We start from the raw sequence: 22827 nt of genomic DNA, 5'->3' as shown, positions 1-22827 counted from the left end.
TAATCGCTGTATAAATGTCAATGGTCCCAAAAATGTGTCAAAGGTGTCTGATCTGTCCGTCGCAATACCGCTAGGGACTGTAGCGCGTTTCTGCAAAATGCACAAAAAAAAAAAAAAAATGGATAGGTGTGAACGTAGGAAAAAGGTGCTTTAAAACATCACTCCTGCGTTCCAGAGGAGCACATTTTACTGAAGGCTTTGACCTGTCTCTACTGTCAAATTATCCAATGAGACAGATGCAAATAACAGCCAGTTATTGGTTTGTGGAAGGTAAGAAGATCCATGTCAGAGAAATTGATGTCCTACATTGGGTGGCTAGGACTGGAGGGCTCCCTAAGGTAGGGGCAGGGTTGTGAGCTTTTTCATGCCAACCTTTAGGCAATACATTTACTTTATAAACTATGCAGACCTGACAGGTACACTTTAATCAGTATTGTTTGTACCCAACAACTGTCTGGTCAACATACACTGCATAATCCCTGCAATCCTTGATATCGCTGAAACACAATTTAAAAAAAAACGTAGATTGGTATGACATAATAAAACAAGGACAGTGTCCATCTATATATAATGTATAAAATGTTACTTTATTAATATGGTTGCCTGTTGTCGATTGCATAAGTCCTTCACCTTTTATATGGCAATTAGCCTGCAATTTATAGATCAGTGCTAAATATGTACAAACCCTGTGGGTTTATAAAATCAAGTTGATATCCTGTAATAAACCCTAGCCTGTGGATGGAAGAAGCAGAGAGAACAGAGGCCCTCGACTGTCTCAGCTTATAGTTTTAACCAGACAATAGGCACAGCATACTCCGAAAGTCATTCATAACTAAAGAATAAGTACACCTCAATCCTAAAAATCAAAAACTAAAACTATGTTGCACCTCATACCAGGCTGACCTATACCCAGTAGCTTGAAATTCTAAAATTATTTGCCCCTAGAAACTCCAGAAGGAAATTCTGAGGGAAGTAGACAGTACACGCAAGTCCATTATTTGTAGCAGGGTATCCCCCAAAAAGCATTTGGATGTGCTTGCTGATTCATTCATACAGAAGATGGAGAACTGGCAGCATGCTGACAGAGGGATGTTGGAGAAGCACATGCCGTTTATGCTGCAGTACTGTGTCAAAGACATACAGGGTGCTTTATCAGCCATCAAACAAAAATAAAACTGTCAAAACGTTTAGGCTTCCAATAGTGCCTTCAGTGAACAGCAGGCAAAAATAAAAAGGTACCCTTATCTGTAAACTTACTTGATTTGAATGGATAGATTTAAGGTGCCAAGGTGTGTAAAAAGTGCACTTATTCTTTAATTTACAGAGCCTGCACTTGACTACTGCAATAGTACTAAAAAGGTAATTACCCCAGTTATTGTGCTCAGTAAATTATTTTATATACATACACAATTCCATCTAGTGGTGGAAGTCTACCCTGGAGAGCATTTTGGATCCAGCTGTTATCCATGAGGTTATTTTTATTTCACGCTATTCATTCTAGCGTCTGAAAATCTAAGCGTGTAGATGTAAAAATGTCTCTGTACTGCAGAATTAGTTCTGCGTATATGGAAGTTATCTGCAGTGTTGCATATTCCATCCTAGTGTCAGCTGCCCACAAAGATTAACAGGATGTCCTCATCTGTGCCATAGCTGCATCGAGCTTCTTCAAAGTTAGTGATGCTTGTCCGACACAATCCTGAAGGCAGATATAAATACTATCAAATGAGGTTTCTTATTACTCATACAAAAATAGGTTACAATACAAAATTAAGTTACTCACGGTCAGCATATCCTGGATTGTTGTAGAAAAGACTGCCAGAGCTTTTCTTGTAACCACAAAGTATTATAAAATGGCCTTGGTAATCACTACTTCTACAGAAACATTTCTGTCCGATTGGGAGAAAACAGCAGTATTTAACACGGCTAGGACACAGATCACACAACAGCAGAACAGCATTAACTAGTACTATGGCCACATGTCCCTGGGAAAGATGGTTTTGCAGCTCCTGTATTGTAACACTCCTGTAAACAGAGGAAATGTGTAAGCACAAACATTATATCTACATTTTAGGTTTTATTATCATTGACAAAAAAAAGTAAAGTAAATAGATGTACCTTTTTTCCACATTGACACCTCGAGTCTTGGCTTGTGCAAATAGCTGGTTTACTCTGTTCTCCTCTGCATCAAAGTGCTTTCTGTAGAATGACTAAACAGATTTGATATCGATTATAGAACATAAAAATGAAGCAAAGAGAGGTTAAAGTGAAAGTAAAAGGCAAAACCTAACTTAAGACCTGTACACACGATACAAAAATCGGACTGGAAAAATTCGTACGACGAGCTGTCTGCCGATTTTTGGATCATCAGTACGGTGCTTGCGACAGCTGATTTTGTTGGATGTGAACTCAACATCTGATTTTCGTTTCATTAGTATGGTTTTCGTACGGAAAAAAAAAAAAAAAAAAATATCATAAGAGCAAGACTACGCATGCTCAGAAACGGAATACATACAAAACTCTTCAACATATTACATCACTTCTGACGTATTCTGTCGTCCGAAAATCTAAGCGTGTGTACGAGGCTTAACTCCAAACCTACTCCAACCCCCACCCCCATTCTAAAACCTAATCTATCTAACCCTGTAAAGAAAAGATCACTATACTTACCTGTTCTGAAGCCGCTCTGGTCTGGTCCCAGGAGCTGACAGCAGTGGCTTCAGTGGGTAGGAGGGTGGAGCCAACAATGGAAGCCCCACTAGGTCTATGTATGACGCCACTTCCCAGGTATTTCCCAACTGTTAGCTTTCTCCTACACACAGAACCGGAGCAGCTTCAGTATAGGCAAGTGTGTGCTGCACTATTGCTCAATCAATATAAAATCACAACAATGTATTCAATTCACAACAAAATAAACAAAAATTTTAAAAAAGTGTACACGTGTGAGTCAAGTGAATCCGTCCAAATGAATATAGAGAGCGCACCCAAAGGGGATACGGTGGAGCTTTAGGCTTTCACATTTCTTCAGCACTTGCTTAAAGTGGTTTTCACTGGATTTTATATTCATATGGACAGAATCGTGGACTCATACATGTACTCTTTATTTTGTTTTGGACTGTATATATTGGATGCATTACCGTAATTTATACTGATTGAGCAATAGCACGGCATATTTTCACTTCACTTTGGGCGATTTTTGCCACTTTTCTCTTGAAGCTTTTTATAAACTGGTGCGCAGAATTATTTCACATAAATATCTGGAATTTAGTTAAACATTTTTTCTTTACAGCTTTACCATTAATTACATCTACTGAACAAACTAAATAATAACTTTTAAAGCCTCATTCATCTCCTAGTTCACAATAGAAGCGCTGAAATCACATCTTCTTTATCTTTTATTTTCAATGGAGAGCAGAATTTGCTGTAAACAAACATGATATGCTGTACAAAACCGACAAAAACCCAATTTTGCCTTTGCTGCAATCATTGAGAATCCTTAAATCCTAAAAGTCAGGTTTTTTTAATCTTAAAGTGTTAGTAAAGTCATTTTTTTAACTTTTACCTACAGGTAAGCCTATAATAAGGCGTACCTGTAGGTAAAAAGAATATCTCCTAAACATGTACTGTTTAGGAGATATTCCCCTTCCAATGAGCCACTGACTTCAGCGGCGCATGCGCTCTGGGGATTCTCAGCTGAAAGTCCGGCAGATGCCGGACCTTGCTGGAAAGAAGTCTCCCATGCGCATGAGTGACGACGTCACGGCTCCGGCCACTCACAGTGCCGGAGCCGCGATACCCGGAAGACACGCAGAGGGAAAATGTCAGCTCCCTCAGCTAGGACCGGGTGAGATACTGACATCTCGTTCTAAGGTAAGTATTTCATAATGAGCTAGTATGCGGTGCATACTAGCTCATTATGCCTTTTCCCTTACAGTTGTAGAAAAAAAAAAAAAAAAGTCAGCGGGTTTACTACCGCTTTAATGCATTAAGCTAAAAAGCCTTTTGTATGCAGCAGTCCCCTTCATACTTACCGGAGCCCCATCTCTGCCCAGCAATGTCCACGAGTGTCTCAGCCGTCATTGGCTCCCGCTGCTGTCAAAGTCAGTTATCCAATCAGGAGAGAGAGGGGACAGGGCTGAACCGCAGCTCTGTGTCTGAATGGAAACACGGAGCTGCAGCTCAGCTTGGGTGCCCCCATAGCAAGCTGCTTGCTGTGGGGGCACTCAACAGGAGGGAGGGGCCAGGCGCACAGAAGAGGGACCCGTGAAGAGGAGGATCTGGGCTGCTCTGTGCAAATCCACTGTGCAGAGCAGGCAAGTATAACATGTTTGTTTTTTGTTTTGTTTTTCTATATAAATAAAATAAGACTTTACAATTCCTTTAAGCATGCATTACTTCAGATGTGTGCAGCTAAAGCCCAGTTTTAAAGCCATTTTACTTCTTAATAAAAATATGTAAATACTTTAATGTTCATAGTCTGGGCATAGCTGCACTTTAACCCTTTCCAGAGTATTTTTTTTCCACTTTTTGCACATTAAAAACCTTCAAAAATGTTGTATTTTCAGAGAGCATTGAACCTGTAGAATAAAAAGATGGCAGTCGTATTTTATTTACACACAATATTTGCTCGAATGCATATCAAGCCTAAACTCTTAGAAAGGGAAAAAAAAAAAAAAAATTTTAGTACACACACAAAACACTATAAAATACCTAATGCTTTAGTTAAATGAGATGAGATTGTGTCGAGTAAATAGATGCAAAATAGTTCAAGCTTAAAAACTAAATGCCAGAAGAGAATCACTAGGAGAGCCTGTGAAACAGTATCCGGTCACCCACAGGAAGACGTAAGTTGGGTGAATCAGCCGTGAGCCTAATCAGACTTACAGCTGTGAAGATGATGGGCAGGGCTACAAGTAAGCTGTGTAGCTGTTGGATAAAGAGAGTCCTGAACTGGGAGAGGATGTATGTGATTATCTCAAACAGTCATTAAGACCATTATTCACACTTGTGCAACTTGTCATGTGACTTTGGACCCCAAAGCCGCATGACAAGTTGCACCCCATGTTTCCCAATGAGTATCGTTCATATCTGTGCGACAAAGATGCAGCGACTTTAAGGAAGTTCCTGCACTACTTGCGGGCCATAGACTTCAATGTAAACCTACAAAAGTCGCACCTGCATGATATACATGCGACTTGTGAAAAGAATGCCGGCAATGAAAAAAATAAACGCCTTATCTGAGCATGCAGATCAGGAAGGGGGGGTACGACGGGCGAACCATACCAGGCCACATGCCCTCAATAATGAAGGGGGGGGGGGGGGGTTTCTCTTGACAAGGTTCTCTTCCCCACAACCCTATCTAGTGGTTGTGGGGGTCTGCGGGCAGGTTTGGGCTTATCAGAAGCTGGAAGCCCCCCTTTAACAAGACCCCAAATCCTGGCCCCCATCCTATGTGAATGAGTATAGGGTATATAGTACCCTTACTCATTCACAAAAAGAAAGCGGTGTAAAAAATTACAGGCAGGTTTTTGACAATTCCTTTATTTAAAAAAATAAAAATGTGTCCCCTAGTACCTCCCATACTTAAAAAGCCCTCACTGGACCCTACCAACCTGAACAACATAAGACCCATCTCATTGCTCCCATTCACCTCTAAACTTCTAGAACGCTTAGTCTACAACCGTCTTAGCTCCTACCTCAGTGAAAATAACCTTCTTGACCCCTTACATTCTGGCTTTCGCTCGCAGCACTCCACAGAAACTGCCTTACTAAAAAAAAAAAAAAAAAAAAAAATATAATTGTCCCCTGGTGCAGATCCATCGTCAATCACGGCTGTGGCCGCCGCCACTGCCGACCCGAAAAAAAAAAAAAAAAAAAAAGAAATCCGTCTCCCCTCTGGTCCCAACGAAGGCTCCCGCTGCCTGGCAGCTCTTAAATAACTAAGGGGCGGCGCCCCCGGTGATGTCTCCAGGTGGCACTGCCCCTTGTGACGTCATTTACCGATGGCATGCTGGAGAACCCCACGCTGTTTTCTTCATTGCTGGCATTCTTTTGTTTACATTTGGCCATCATAGTTACCTAGTTAGGCTGGTTGAAAAAAAAAAAGCAAGTCCATCAAGTTCAACCAATAAAAAAGGGGGACTTTTTTTCTTTTCTTACAAATCTATATACACAAGATCATACCCACAGTTGATCCAGAGAAAGGCAAGAAAAACCCAGTAAAAGCATGACCGGAAGTTGACAAAGAAGCAGATCGCTTTGGAACGCATTTCTTGTCGCAAGGGAGCATAGCAGTGGCAGCAGAAGGCTTTCGGCTGAAGATTCCGGACCTTGAGGCAGCTCCTTTTATCCTTGCTGGCAGTGTCATTTTTTTGAGCAGCCTATCCTATCCCCGGACGGTGGCCAAGGAGGGGACTCATGCGATTCCCACATGGACTTGGTCTCTACCACTGCCATATCTCTGCACCCCCCACATTTGTGAGGGCACTAATTTTATTTGTTTATATTGATCATTAAACTTTCCTCAATCATACTGCACTATGAGGTGTGCGTTTTCTCTAAAAACTGAATGCACTTGCAAAACAGCAACAAACACCCAATATTGTCCACTGGCGACTCCTTAACCCTTTCACTGCCAAGTCTGTATGCCGTATTGACCTACAGAAGTGCCCGCAGGTGGCCAAGTCAGTACGGCGTTTGAACCTCAATGACCATATGACCAGACCAGACTCTGCTGAACAATTCTATAACTCTGATCAGCAGATTACAGCCCGCTGATCAGAGTTATTAACCCCTAATGTGACCGTCCTCCAGGCCACCGCCGATTCCCTGCCCCGTGCCTCTCCACCCATCTATCTAAAACTGATTACCCCCCCCCCCCTTCACCCGATCCGACCCCCCCCTGCAAACCCGCTCCTCACAGCCACCATCATTAGCCGGCATCCCTCCTCTTCCACTCCAGACGGCTTCAGGTGCTGCATGGGGCTTGGAGGGGGTCCAGTTGTGCCCCCCCCCCCCAACAGTCAGATCCCCCCCCCAAATGCTCCTGCACCCCCGACCCATGGCTACTCCCTCCAAGTGACATCTCTCCTTCCCCTCCCTCCGCCTGCAGTGTCTCCCTGCGCAGATCTCCTATCATGTGTCAGGCTGGGGAGCGTGGTGGGGGTGAAGCTGGGGCTTAGTAAACATGTGTTTACTAAACTCCCCCCTGTAGAAGAGAGGGCACATGCAGCAATCACTACTGATCACTACTATATGCCCACTGACAGCTGATATATTGTAACCTCAACCGTTACAATGTAACAGACTGTCATTTTCTGAATGAATGGAATCTCTATACAGATTTTAAATTCATACAAGTAAAGTGATAAGGGGGAAAGGGACTTTCTCTGTCTCTAAAAAAGAGCTATGGGGGTCTGTTTAGACCTCTGACTTCTTACCAAAAGACCCCCCCCCCTCCGCCACGCCCCCCCCCCCCCCCCCCCAAAAAGTGATTGTTAGAAAAAAAAAACAAAAAAAAAAAAAAAACACACAAACACAGTAAGACCCCCCCCCCCCCCGGCCTGCTCGCACTCACCCCTCCACGGTGACGACCCGACCTCCCCCCCCCCCCCTGAACTTACCCCTCCATGGATACCTCAGCTTCTCCTCCCGGCCAACCTGATCCATCCCGATTGGCCGGGAGGAGAAGCTGGAAGACGATATTGAATATTAATTCGCTATTGTCACAAGTGGGTGGGTTCGGGGTGCAATGCTCTCCGGCTCTAATAATGTGGCTTGGAAAATCACTAGCACCTTCTTTTTATTCTACTGATCGTGTGCTTTCAGAAAATATATGGTTTGGGGGGACTGTCACAAATTCTGAAAGCTATAAGTGAAAAATAAAAAAGCAAAGAAAAAATTTCAAAAATGGTCTGGCCACTTGAGTGAACAAAATGGAGCACAGGGCCTGGAAACTAAAGGGTTAAAAGCCTTTCATCAGTTTAGTGTTCCCCATAAATAACTCACTAAAATTATTTCTCATTAGTGTGTGTCAATACCCAATATGGGTTACACTAATGAGGTTTATGTACGCAAATGTGTCCTAGGTGTGCAAGGGCATGAATGGGCACCCCTACATTTTATTTTTTTTGTTTTTTTAGACAATTGTTTAATGGATTTATTTTTTATACATGTATTACTATTACAAAACGCCTTGCCCATTGAAATGAATGGGCATCGCTTCCAAAGCGCTTCGGAAGCATCGCAACACAAACGTTTTTAACCCCTTCTTCGGCCTCTAGCGGGGGTTAAAAGCGCCCCACTAGCGGCCAAAAAACACCACTTAAACGGCGATAACATGAGTGGCGCTTTAGCACTAATGCGGCTCAGTGAGAAAGGGGTCTAAGGGTTCATTAGACCTCTATGTCTTCCCCGCACTATCACATAGTGGAACTAGGACAGCTTCTACATCGTCATCTGGCACCTGGAAACTTGAAAGTGCTCAGACGAGAGCGCTTCCGGCTTTGTCAATAGGAGAGATCAGGTCTGTAATCTCTCCTTCTCACCCATCCTTTGGCATCCTGAAGTATTACTTTGTGGCCCCAAACTCCCAAAAGGAGCAGCAGAGCCCAGGAACCAAGAGCGGGAGGTGTTTTGGGGGACTTCTACTTCTGTTGCCTTTAAAAGTGATCAAGTGGTTTTACTGCTGCTCATATTACTTTTAAAATACACCTCTGGGCTTTCTTTTACAACAAAAGTCAGGGCTGCTATTGCTGTAGGCTTGTTTAACTCTTTCAATATTGTCATGTGTGGTACACATTGGTAGTAAAAGGATTAGAATGGACTTTAACTACAAAAACAAAACACACACAGTCATCACATTTTATTCATGGCATATGGGGACTTATATTGGAGTTTACCTTATCTTGTAACACTGGTGACTTGCAGCCTTTTTCTGCATCTATAAGCAGACAAAGCCTGCTTAATATATAAAAAAGTTAGACACTCATTGATGGGATCAAGTTATTACAATTAAAAAAAGTAAATTCTAATTTAGTAAAGGTTTTAAAATAGTCAGAACTGCCAACTATATTGTATATTTTGTAAAGCTGTATTCAGATAAGATGTAGTACACTACAGGAAACCAATTTATTATTGCCAACATAAGTTTCAGCAACTGCAAACATGAACTGGCTTACCAACCGTTTATGGCATAATTACAGTCATCAAGCCATAAAGGTCACAGTCCAGTGGTCTCTGATTCTGTAACTTTTCATGGCTAACAATTCTACGCTAAAAGCCTCCAGCACTGCACTTTAAATGAAAAACAAAACACTGTGTACTGTAAATGTTGTATAGTGATAGACTGACTGTCAGCTCTTTGTCAAGTAGGTAAGAAGCACAAATACTGTACATTATACCCTTTACATCTGATAAAGGAACTTACTTGATTCTTGTATCCTTTGTCTACACCCAGTGTCTGTGTGCAGAACCGATGTTGTACCCCAAAGTGGTGCATAAGGTATGCCAGGTCAATTGTCCAAATACTTTTTGTGAGTTGAAGCTCTTTCATTGCATTCTGGAACTCATCCTCATGAAGCAGATCAAGATATCTACAAGGTAAAAGCAGAAGAGAAAAGAGTAAACAAATAGCTGAACATGATTGAAAATACAAACATCATAAAATGTTTCCAACTGAAGCTTCATTCACACAACTGTAGCGTTCTCTTGGCATTCATTAACATGTTAAAGTAAAAAAAAAAAAAAAAAAAAAAAAAAAAAAAACACAACACAACATCTCTATATCTGCTACATGTCATTTATAATTAAAAATTACCTTTACCAAAATCAAATATCTGGGCGTTTTTCTTACCCCCTTGTTGTCAGCAGTCTTTCAGGAGAATTTTACCACCTGGCTAACCTTGCGCTGGCACAAGAATGCTTTCTCCTGGTTCAGCAGGAACAGCATTTTAAAGATGGTGGTTTTGCCAAAATTATTATACCTCCTCCAAACTTTGCCAATAACAGTCCCAAGCCACTTCCTTCCTTCGATCCAGGGGGAACTTTTGAACTCTCTCTGGGGCTACAAAGCCCAAAGACTTTCTCATCTTATACTGACCTTACCAAAAGACCAGGGTGGCATTGGGTTCCCAGACCCGTTCAAATATTATCACGCGGTCCATTTAACTAGAGCCCTAGACTGGACCAGGCATGCCTAAGAGAAGGAGTGGGTGGGGGTGGAACAGGCAATGTCCTCCTTTCCGCTTTCAACCTTGTTGTGGCAGACTTCTGCCCTACCAATACCCCTGAAATCCCACCCTTTGATTGGAACTACACTGTCGGTAGTAGCAAAAACAGGTAGTGTCACGATGGTCTCCCACATTCCCTCACCTTTGTCACCGGTCATTGGCGCTCAGGAGTTCCCTTCTAGTCTGTCAGGGAGGAGGTTTAAGGAATTTCTAGAGATTAACAGATTTAGGTTTCAAGACTCATCACGAGGGTCGATGGTGCACTATTGAGGAAATTCAAGCAATGCTATCGCCCCCTCAAGATAGATGGCGAGCAACACAGATTAGACATTTTCTCACCTCCTCACATTTTGTGCCCTCCACCAGTCCCTCTACATCTGCTTTAGAAAGGCTCTACCTGGATAACGCTCCTCTCTGTCATCGATTGTCCTTAATGTACAGGTTACTGGTTGAACCCCAGGACAGCTTTATACCTCCCTATCTAAGGAAATGGGAAAATGACCTGAGTCGGGCCTTCTCAAAAGATCAGAGAGAACGTATTTTGTACTTTGCACACCGCTCCTCAATTGCAAGTAGGTTTCAGGAGGTTGGGTTTAAAGCGGGAGTTCCACCCTAAAGTGGAACTTCCGCTCATCGGATTCCTCCCCCCCCTCCGGTGTCACAATTGGCACCTTTCAGGGGGGAGGGGGGTGCAGATACCTGTATAATACAGGTATCTGCACCCACTTCCGGGTATAGCTAGCCGCAGACTCCCCGCCCACCCCCGTTGTGTTGTGGGAAATACACAGTTCCCACAACACAACGGGGACCAGTGTAGACGCGCAGCGCGACTCGCGCATGCGCAGTAGGGAACCGGGCAGTGAAGCCGCAACGCTTCACTTCCTGATTCCCTCAGTGAGAATGGCGGCGGCAGCACCCGAGGATCGAGGGACGGCTCGGTCTCGGGTGCCGACATCGCTGGACCCTGGGACAGGTAAGTGTTCTTATTTTAAAAGTCAGCAGCTGCAGTATTTGCAGCTGCTGACATCTAAAATTTTTTTTTTTTAGTGAAACTCCGCTTTAAGATCCTGACTCGTTGGTATAGAGTACCCACGCTCCTTAATAAGATCTACCAGTCAGTTCCCTCCACCTGCTGGCGTTGTCAACAACCTAACGGTTCGTTACTGCACATATTCTGGACATGCCCGTGTGTTCACCCCTTTTGGGATGCTATTCGACGCATGGTTTTTAGACTGACAAATAGGGTTGTCCCGATACCGATACTAGTATCGGTATCGGCACCGATACCAAGCATTTGCCCAAGTACTTGTACTCGGGCAAATGCTCCCGATGCTTCCACCGATACCTTGACTGTCAGCGGTGATCGGCGCGTGGGGGAGTTACAAGCTTCTCCCCTGCGGCTTTCAGCTGCTTTAGTGACATACAGCGGTGATCGGTGCTTGTAACTCCCCCACACACGATCACCGCTGACTGTCACCTCATCCCCCTTAGTCCCCCTCCGTTCCTCTGTCCCCCTCCGTTCCTCTGTCCCCCTCCGTTCCTCTGTCCCCCTCCGTTGTCCTGCTCCATTGCTTTGTCCCCCTCCGTTCCGCTGTCCCCCTCCATTCCTCTGTCCCCCTCCATTCCTCTGTCCCCCTCCATTCCTCTGTCCCCCTCCATTCCTCTGTCCCCCTCCATTCCTCTGTCCCCCTCCATTCCTCTGTCCCCCTCCATTCCTCTGTCCCCCTCCATTCCTCTGTCCCCCTCCGCTGTCGTGCTCCGTTGCTTTGTCCCCCTCCGTTCCTCTGACCCCCTCCGCTGTCCTCCTTCTTTGCTCTGTCCCCCTCCGTTGCTCTGTCCCTCTCCGCTGTCCTCATCCGTTCCGGCCTTCCGCTGTCCCCTCCGTTCTGCTGTCTCTCCCCTGTGTGAATGGACAGAGTCAGCTGACTCTGTCTATTCACATAACTGAAACATTGTAATCTCCTGTGATTACGATGTGTCAGTTTATGAATGGAGAGGAGCCGCTGTCTTCTCTCCATTCATTGTCAGTGCAGCTGAGGCTGCAGAGAAAGGGACTGGGGAATCTCTATCCTCTGTCTCTTTCTCTGTCTCAAGGGGGAGATATCAGAGGTCTGTTAAGACCCCTGATATCTCACCAAAGCCCCCCAACAGGGCTGATTAAAAAAAAAAAAAACCACACAATAAAGAATAAAAAAAAATTAAATAGTAAAAAATAATAAATGTAAATGAAAAAAAAAAAAAAAAACACACACACCGTTCACTCCCCCCCCCCCCCCCCCCCCACCCCTAAAAAAAAAAAAAAAAAGTCACGTGACATTAAAAAAAAGTATCGGTAATCGGTATCGGCGAGTACTTGAAAAAAAGTATCGGTACTTGTACTCGGTCCTAAAAAAGTGGTATCGGGACAACCCTACTGACAAACATTTCACTTGCAGACGATCCGACACAATGCCTGCTCCACCTTAACCCGATGTCGAGACGTCGTTATAAGAAAATCCCTCTTGATCCACCTTCTTAATGCCGCTAAAGTATGTATTCTGCAAAAATGGAAATGCTCGGATCCCCCTTCAATTGGTCAGTGGATAGCTGTGGTGAACAAAATTAATCTGATGGAACAATTGACGGCCGCAATAAACCATAAAGTGGAAACATTCAATAAAACATGGTTTTACGATCCTCTCAAGATTATGGCACCTTTGCGACCCCCTCGGTAGAGCCACTTTAACTGTGCATGTTTCCCTAACCATTTGCTTTCACATCCAGCTACCCCCCTCCCCTCCTTTTTTTCCCCAACCCCCCTCTTCCCCTAAGCCCTCACCTTCTTCCTCCCTGGATTTCTATTGATCCTGCTTTGGTTCTCTTCATATTCACGCTTCCCTTTCTGTCTTCTGATTTCTTCCTCGTTATTTGGAAAACCTATTTGTGTGCACCTGACTAGGGGCGATAATAAAGTTTTACACTGTTGTACCATATGTTTAATTTAGGGGAACTGGGGATATGTCGACACCAACCGATTTGCTATTTCCATAGTGGATGTTGCTGCTTTGTTTTTGGTTTATGTATAAGCCTGTTCGCCTTGTACAAAACGTTGTTATCGGTCCTGTTCTGCCCTGTCTGGTGTACTCAATAAAACTTTAACTGAGAAAAATTACCTTTACATTTTTACTTTGCAATTTTGTCTGAAAAAGCTGCTTGTATTGTTTTAATGTTGTTTGTATAGAAAAATAAAAAGAATCTGATTTAAAAAAAAAAATTAAAAAATTACTTTGCAACTGTCTCGATTGTAATAATGCACTGATCATGTATGTAATTGACTAAATATGGGTATGTGTCCATGATGGGGCACTGACATCACCAGCATCCTGACCCTTTGTTTACATGTGCTGCGGGGTGGGGGGGAATGACCTAGCCCACAGCTGATTGGACTTCAAAATAAAGCGGAAGTTCGGATACATATGATTTTGGTAAAAGCCCAAGCTCACCTGTAATTTCAGGTAAACACATTAATACATACTAATGCAAAGTATGCCCCCCCAAACCCCCCCATTTAGGGGGACATAATAGTTTCTCTTTAAAGCCCACTTCCTCACCTACTAATAATTATACCTCTATTTAGTAGACTGAGCTTTTGGAAATAAAGTCGAGCATGCATACTTTTTCTTTCCACCCACTGCAAATTGTACAGTACCCGAATGGTTGATTGTAATGCCCAAGCACCGTCACATGGGGGTAAGTCTTTAGTCCATTGACATGGAGCTTACACAGGGATTTCTACCTGGGCAGCAGGTCAATAGGACATTATGGGAGCATAGGAAAGGGAAGTATTAATTTAGCCCTACACGGCTCAAATTTGGGCCAATTGCTTCTGAATTGTCTGAAATTCAAGCCATTGTTGGCCCTGTCTAGCTTTACAAAAGTCCATTGATTGATTGAGCTGGATGAAAAATGAACAGCCTGAACAGCAACTGCATCCAATCAGATGCAATTACTGTCCGTTTATTCACAAAGCTGTTGTAGACACCCCTACTACAATGGTCTTCACTAGCTCTTGGGTCTGGTGCCAAGCAGCTGCCCTGCTGCATTCAGCAAAGAGGAGCTCAGCTGCATGGCATAGGCGCTATTAAGGCCCCATGTACACTGCTGCTGCTAAACGGATGTTCAGAGGCAGTTGGACACTTTTTTCAACTACCCCTGAACTCATTCAATGTTATCTTATGTTTACATGTACACAGGTTTGCTTACTGTCATTTTTAGGCAGTTGCATTTATAGGCCTTTTTTTTAAAGGCAAAAAAATGAGTTCAGGCACCGAAGTTTCAGACGCCAAACGCGGCTAAACGCAGTAACCTGCATTGCGTTTATAGGCGTTTTTCGTTTTTGCCCATTTTTAAAAAAAAAAATATTATTTTTTAGAAACGTTTCTAAAAGCAAACGTGACAGGTAAACACAGCAAAACAGACGTTTTAAATGTGGGTTACTATCTGTCAAGTTAAATCGTTCAGGAGAGGTTGTAAAAACGTCCCGTGTACATGTAGCCTTAGAGACTAGATTTCGTTTTGGTCAGTCTTTTGACTAAAATGCCATTTTAGCTTAAGTTGTATTTTAGTCATCTGAATTGTTTTAGTTTTATTTGTCTTTAAACCTCTGTACACACTGAGTATTATGTTCTGACAGGTGGACGGCCCCCCGCCAGAAAACTCCGGTCAGCGCTGAACGGGAGCCGGCTGGCTTCTCTTGGAATGACTCCACTACACATGGGACGATGCCACCCGATGTTTTGACATTGTGTCCAATCACAGAATCCTTTACAATCATTCATAAAATACAAAGCATTCTCTCCATGGCACCCGTGTCCAGCAGCCAACCCAGTGTTCACAATGCAACAGGGCAGTCATCTGCCACTGGACCCAAAAGCTAGTGGAGATCACTGGAAAAGTGGTGCCTTCTACAGTGATTTTCAGCTTCTAAAAGGATTCCACAGATATGCAATATACATAGCTACATTGGTCCAAGCTGGACCAATGTAACTATATGAAAATGCTATGTGGAATTCGTCTAATGTTTATGGCTTTCTGGAGTAGCAGCAAAAGTAGCCTATATAGAATCTGCACTGCTTCCTAACCTCACACTTATTTTTGTACCCTGCACATTATGACAGATACAGAGTAAAGTGTACTTACGTGAATCAGATTTCTTGCATATAGCATGAGAGGTAAAAAAAAATTAAAATCTGCCAATATATTTTGCTGATGTTCTCAAATCCCTGGTGAGTTACCTACTCTCAGCCACAGTCACTGCTACTACCAGGTAGGAATACTAATAAAAGGGGGGCAGGATTAGCAGCACTGCAGGCAGACAGCACATCAGAAAAAGTTATCCTCCCTGAATTCAGCCTGGTCTCCCAGTACTCTGAAATGTATGGTGGCTATACACACTTTGATTAGTCTTCAACCCACTCGATTGATACCATACACAGAAAAGTGGAATATCATAAGTTATCAACTACATCTCCATTTTTGCCATTCAAGTTCATAAATTTGATGGAAATCAAATCATCAACAAAGCATCCTAGTGCCATGATCTAAGCAGCACAATCAATTTTCCACTCTGTTTCATTGAATCGAGTCTAACTTGATTGGAATGGAAGTTATGCCCATTTGATCATTTATGGATTTGATCTATTAGATAGAATTTCACATCACTCGGATAAGAAAATCGAAGCATGTATGACGAACATGAGTGATTAATCTACTTTGCTGTGGCACCTAGTAAAGAAAAAGTGCAAGGTTAAAAAAAAAAAAAAAAAAAAAAGTGCATTTATTTATTTAGGGAAGCATTGTACCAGTGATCAGCAGATCTTTCTGTGTATGTGTGTGCTCATACATCCTGTACAGGCAAGCATATACACTGACAGGAATTATCAATTATCACAGCGCTCCACAGCACCATGGTAGTTCAAACATGTTCGCAAAGGTGAACTTATGCTTTAAGCAGCTGACCAAAGGAGGGGCAAATATACAATAGTTCCCTCACTTAAACAGAAACTCAAATCATGATGTCTTCATACCAGGGGTAAAAACGTAAGAGCTCCACCACTGGGTCAAATGGGAGAAAGACTGATGTCTGACCTGATGACAACTTCCTTGCCTTTAACCCTATAAAGGGTAGATATTTTTAAAGAGGTTGTACCTGGATTTTGTATATCTGAATCCTGAAATCCCTAATAAAAGTCCTAAAACCAGAATAACTTACTGTAGCACCATACGCGCACATGCCAAGCCACAATCCCAGTGATAAGACTGCTGGATGAGAGGAACCTTCAGCTGAACATAGTCACCTAGAACAAAACAGAACATGATTTTATTTTCCTTACAGTGACTCATCTTAGGACACATTCACTAGGCTGTAAAAAATCCATTTACAACATTTATTTTTTGTTTTATAAATATGAAAGCTGCATTGTTTTCAAGGAGGGTATACACACAGCTGTATAAAAATGCGTTGTGTTTAGAATCAGAACACAAAAATCTGCATCTGAGGACATGCATATCACTAAAAAAAAAAAAAAGACACATTTTATACATTTAAAAACTAATCTATCTACTGATTGTTATGCAGGAACTTTTGTTTGTTGCTTTAATGATCAATAAAATTTTTATAGCTCTGTGAATGAGACCTTACAGTGCAAGTCTCATATTTTCATCTTAAAAATTCTTTCACATGGTCGTAAAATTTTTTACTGATGGTATTAGCCATGTGTTTTCTAGGAGAAAAGTTCCTGCATAATCATTAGTAAAATACTTGCATATTTAGGAGTTTAAACACATAAAGACGCATACATAATTAATTTTTAATTTTGCCCTTTGTTTAGACTTAGGCTGGGTTCACACTAATGTGAATTGGATATGGGTTTCTCCGCATCCAATTTGCATGACAGGAGGTCCTGTGCGTCTTTGGTTCCGTTTCAGGTCCGAATTCAGGCAAAAATTCGGGCCTGATTTGCCCTGAAACTGAGAACAGGGACGCACCGGACCCCTGCTGTGAGCCGCTCCAAACAACAGTGTGAACCCAGCCTTGTTACCCCAACACTTCATATTCCTGATATGTGCCTGCTGTACCACGTACTTGTATGAGAAAGTATCCTGTTCTCTTTATATTGATTGCTTCCTTTGTGTGAAATCACTGGTGTTCCTGACAGTCCCTCAGCTTTCCTATTAAAAACTTACCACACTAAGCAGGAGAGCACATCGTGCTCCGTTCTCTAGCTGTACTGGGAAGTCGGTGTACTCTTCTCCAATGAGCAGACTTGTCATGAGACACTCCCCTACATAGCCATTCACTGGGAAGCTCAGTGTACTGTTGCTTCTTCTCCCCCAGCTCTTAGACCCCTTTCACGCTGGCACCGCTCCATGTCAGCGGTAAAGCACCGCTAGTTTTACTGGTTAAAAGCTCCTCACTAGCGGCCGAAGAAAGGGTTAAATGCGGCCAAAAAGCGCCGCTGCCGAATCGATTTGCAGGCGCGTCGGCAGCGGTGCCTATTAATTTCAATGGGCAGGTGTATACACCGCCCCAAAAGATGCTGCTTGCAGGACTTTTTCTAACATCCTTCAAGCGCACCGCCCCAGTGTAAAAGCACTCGGGCCTTCACACTGGGGCTGCAGGGGAGGCGTTTTTCAGGTGCTTTACAGGCGCTATTTTTAGCCCTTTAGCGCCTGAAAAACGCCTTTAGTGTGAAAGGGGTCTAATGCAGCTGAGAACAGAGGGAATGTGATCACTTATTAAAAATAAAAGTATTTATAATGTTTATTTATTTTCTACAGCTATACAAAAATGTTTTGCCTTTGATTCCTATTTTAAACTGAATGGGTTGTTTTACAAGGTGATCGTTTACAATCAACTTCATCTATGTGGTTACAAACCAGTATACATGCGTTTATATACGTAAAGCACATGTTCTTTGATGCAGATTTTTGGATTCTGTGTAACAGATCTGAATTCAGCTCATGTTTACGCACCTGTGTGAATCGCTCCCCTGAAAACAATGCAGCTGCATTCAGATCCTTAATAAAACACGTGTATATGCTTTCTTTTATGGCCATGTGAATGAACACACAATCCGAAAATCGCATGAAAAATACTGCTTTCGAATCGATAGTCTGATAATCTGATCGTTAGTAACCAGCTTTCGATAGCTGATCACGACAGTTCATCTGATATTATCTGATGGGACAAGCACAAAAATGTATACCAGATCGTACGATTTTTGATTAAATCAGTACAGTTGTTGTCTGAAAAAACAATACACATGACATCACTTCCGAATTTTTGTGACTTTAGTAACCTATTCAATTTCTACTTGCATCTAGCAAGCTAAAAAAGTTGGACGATCGGTCATCCGATTTTCAGATCGCTGGCATTAGGGCCCTTTCACATTGGCTGTACGATCAGGTTCGCCTGTCAGTTTTTTCAGGCGGACCCAACTAGACCTTGCAGTCTCCTCTATGGAGTGGCGGAAGTCAGCGGACACATGTCCACTGACATGATCCGCAAAATCCAGACGTATATTGGTCCTATTTTCTATCTGTCTGGTGGATCGGCTCGGATGGAAAACAGGCAGGCGGTCAGTTTCCATCTAATTCCCCCATAGAGATCGGGACTCTGTCTGTGTTAGCGGAGATGGACCTGTCATCCGCCTGCTCAGCGGGGATCAATGGAGCGATCCCCTGCTGAGCAGGCGAAATCCGATCTCTATGTTGAAATTAGATGGATTTCGCCTTCTCAGCAGGGGATCGCTCCATTGATCCCCGCTGAGCAGGCGGATGACAGGTCCGTCTCTGCTAACACAGACAGAGCCCCGTTATCTATGGGGAAATTAGATGCGAGTCCGTCCACGTTAGCGGAGACGGACCTGTCATCCGCCTGCTCAACGGGGGATCGGAGGAGCGATCCCCTGCGAAGCAAGCGGAATCCATTCCACAGGGACGCCCGTGTGAAAGGGGCCTTGTATTAAATTTACGCGCTTACAAATGCGTCTACAGGCATTTATACACATAAGCGCATAAAGAATATGTTCTTAGAATGTGACAGATAATTCTGTACTTATTTGTATATGCACTGTACCTTTATGTGCTGGGATAGGGGCACGTTTAGCACTCTTTAGCGCAGCATTATTTTTATTTATCTAATATGTTCTTAGACACATGATTTTCAGATTCTGTGTTACGGATCTAAATTCAGCACATGTTTACGCACCTGTGTGAATGGCCCTATTGAGAACAATGCAGCTGCGTTCAGATCCGTAATAAAAAAAAACACCTGCGTGTGCATCATTCTATGTATCAGTTTAATTCTCTATGTAAAAAGCACGTTTATTCGTGGAGAATAGAAGGGAAACACAACAAAGTTACATGGTAAAAAAAAATCACAGCGTGGCCCTGGACCGCTTCCCAAATATCAGACAGAATTCTAAAAATGTATATCATCAGAGGAAATTTACAAAATCTGGAGCTGCTGTGCATGACAACCAATCAGCTGCCATCTTCAGCTGGGATTGAAGATGAAAGCTAGAAGGGGATTGGTTGGCATACACAGACTCTAAGCTCCCCTCAATGTATATAGAATGGTGCTGTAGGGGGTCACAAAGGTAGTGTAGAGATATGGGCAGTGTACAGGAGGACATCAGCACACAGTTGCCATGGGTGACTGCCATGAGAAGACACAATGCAATGTCCTGTCGGTGGAAGAAGACAGAAGGCACACAGTGTACACATTACTGACGGTTGTCTGTGCTGTCCGCTGTAGCCGCAGAGCGCGGGGCGGCCTGCCCACCATCATTTCCTCCATTCCCTGGACTCTTCATGGCCGTGTCCCTGCCTCCCGGAACATCCGGGCTTTCCTCATACCGAACTCCGTCCACCCGGTCCCCTTCAGGCGTATCCGGGGCGGAGCTACGCAACCACTCCGGAATCCCCAGTCCGGGTGTGCCGCTACGCCATAAAATGGGGCGTGGCTAGGTCTGAGGCGGGCGGGGAAGTTTAAAGTTCTGGGGCGGTTTTACGACGAGGTGAGCGTGTTGTTTCCGCTTCTGGGGCGGGGCTAGGCTCAGGTGGGCGGAGAATTGATATTTTGACAGTCTGTGATCTGTGTAGGTGTGTGCACGGAAGTGTGCTCCATGTAGCTGCCCATTTAACCTTTTCCCTGCCAGAGCCATTTTTGGAACACACGTTCAAAAAGAAAATTTAGGCATGTCGATAAACCACGTCTGGACCAAGCCTATTTCTGGCGCTTGTTGCTTACAAGTTAAAATCCGTATTTTTTGCTAGAAAACTTACTTTTTGCTAGAAAAATTACTTAGAAGACCCTAGATAAAAGCATGGCGGTCGTTGCAATATGTTATGTCACACGGTATTTGCGCAGCAGTCTTTCAGATGCGATTTTTTTTTTTTTAGGGAAAAAATACACTTTTTTTAAATTAAAAAAAATAGGAAAATGGTAAAGTTAGCCATTTTTTTTTTTTTGCATTTTGTGAAAGATGAGTAAATAGATGTCACGCTTTAAAATTGCACGCACGCGTGGAAGGGCGACAAACTAAGTTCTTAAAAATCTCCATAGGTAACGCTTTAAAATTTTTTAACGGTTACCTGTTTAGAGTTACAGAGGAGGTCTTTTGCTAGAATTATTGCTCTCGCTCTAACGATCGTAGCGATGCCTCACATTTGCGGGTGAGACTTACGTATGCCTTTTTTTTGTTGCGCAAGCTTTTTGTATTTTTTTTTTTTGTAAAATATAAAAAATGATGTTGCACTGAGTAAATACATATCCAATAGGGTTGCACCGATACTGTTTTTTTTTATCGGCGAGTACGAGTACCGATATTTTGCAGTGCGATTTGCATCAACACAAAAAAATTGTCGCAAATCGCACTGCAAAAAATCAAATGCGATTTCCATGTGTGTGTGTGTAGAAGTGTCATCTAGTGGGCAGTTTAGAACTCACAAAATTCAGCAGAGGGAGCTCTGTTCCAGTAGGTAGGTAGAGACAGGTTAGAAATTCAAAGCAGTAATCATTTATTGGAAAACTGAACAGACTAATGACATTAGGTACATAGATCACAAGCTCATACATAGAGATGGTAGTGTGACCCACGGGTTCTGTCATTTACTCTGCTGAGCCTGGTGGAATGAACGACTGTCTTTAACCCTGGAGCTCCTGGGGCCAGGTGGTGAGCCCAATGGATGCCGGATCAACGGCTGGCGCACCTGGAAATGACAGCTGCGGTTAGGGCTCATCACCACTGGCCAGGAAAACACCAGGAGATGGCAGAAGTGCTCCACTATGGAGACAGTGCTGTGTGGGCAACCAACGAGGATGTCCATTAATCCGGCATCCATTGAGCTCACCGCCCACCCGCAGGAGCTCCAGTTTTCCAATAAATGATTGCTGCTTTAAACTTCTAATCTGTCTCTACCTACTTACTGGAACAGCGCTCCCTCTGCTGAATTTTGTGAGTTCTAAACTTCCCACTAGATGGCACTTCTACACACACACAGGAGCAGTGGGGAAAATCACATGCATTTCGGACAGGAATTGCACCACGTTCCTATTCAAATTGCATGCGATTTCTTGCAGTGTAATTTGCGTCCACTCATTTTGTATTGACGCAAATCACACCACAAAATATTGGTTTTGGTATCAGGAGCATTTGGGCGAGTACCAATACTCGCTCAAACTCCTGGTATCAGCACCGATACCGTTATCGATGCATCCCCAATATCCAACATGTCAAAACTTGACCGGGATGTGTGGAAGTGATCCAGTGGCTTTACAGCTATCGGATCGCTTCCATCTGACAGTCGGCTTGTTAGATTTCTACACTCTCTCTGGTGCTGCAGCCCCCAGGAGTGTGTGTAACCCTCCTCCCCCCCCCCATATATACACCATACATTAGTGGCAGTAAAAGCTTATTCCAACATTTGCAACACAGGTGCAAAAAGGGAATAAAATATTTTTTTTTGGCATTGGAGTCTGTAAAGAATTGTAATCGTAATCAGTGCATTACAAGTTCAATGCACATTTTCCTGCAAACTATTCCTCCAGCTGCAGGTCTGTGCTGAGAAACAGAGGTTTGGTTATGGAGCTGGAGGAAGTAATCCATGGACTATGAGTGCGGTGATGTTACTGTACTTGTGCTCCATTGAGAACTACAAGTCTGTCTGCTACAGTGATGGATAGGACTTGTAGTCTTCCAGTCATCCGTGTGAATAGATTTGTAAATAGATTACTTTGTTTTTTTAATCTCCTTGCATAGCCCTGCCAAATGTAAAAAAATACAAGAAGCACCTCGGAACTGAGTCAAGAGGGGGATAATTTGAGGATAGGGGGCTGTTGAATGCACCATGTTTTATGTTACACCCTAAATACACTGTATGTGTAATATAAAACATGGTCAGAAGGGTGGAATTAGCCTTTACAGTAGAATTAAAACTAAAACTTTTCTGGATAGAGTAGTGGAGGGTTATAACCCCTCTTAGTTGGGTTTTTTTTGCTATCTGTGTCCCATTGGGGGGATTTTCCTTCATCAGAATTACATTAAAAGAAAAAAGT

The 22827-nt window shown here is 43.2% G+C and overlaps 1 protein-coding gene across 1 annotated transcript; it reads right to left on the bottom strand.

Annotated features, from left to right (window-relative positions):
- Nucleotides 1–568: 568 nt before the first annotated feature.
- Nucleotides 569–20278, bottom strand: GUCD1 (guanylyl cyclase domain containing 1). The gene is made up of 6 exons (XM_073629234.1): nt 20002–20278; nt 16477–16561; nt 9425–9590; nt 2116–2207; nt 1781–2022; nt 569–1696 (listed from the first exon to the last, which is right to left on the bottom strand). Exons 1-6 carry the CDS (start codon nt 20081–20083, stop codon nt 1605–1607), a joined length of 759 nt encoding a protein of 252 aa, XP_073485335.1. The 5' UTR covers nt 20084–20278; the 3' UTR covers nt 569–1604.
- Nucleotides 20279–22827: the final 2549 nt, after the last annotated feature.

Source organism: Aquarana catesbeiana, linkage group LG01 (genome assembly GCF_042186555.1).
Source record: "Aquarana catesbeiana isolate 2022-GZ linkage group LG01, ASM4218655v1, whole genome shotgun sequence".
Lineage (NCBI taxonomy): Eukaryota > Metazoa > Chordata > Amphibia > Anura > Ranidae > Aquarana > Aquarana catesbeiana.
The sequence above is the reverse complement of the archived record's forward strand: the minus strand, read 5'-3'. Positions and strand labels throughout refer to the sequence as shown.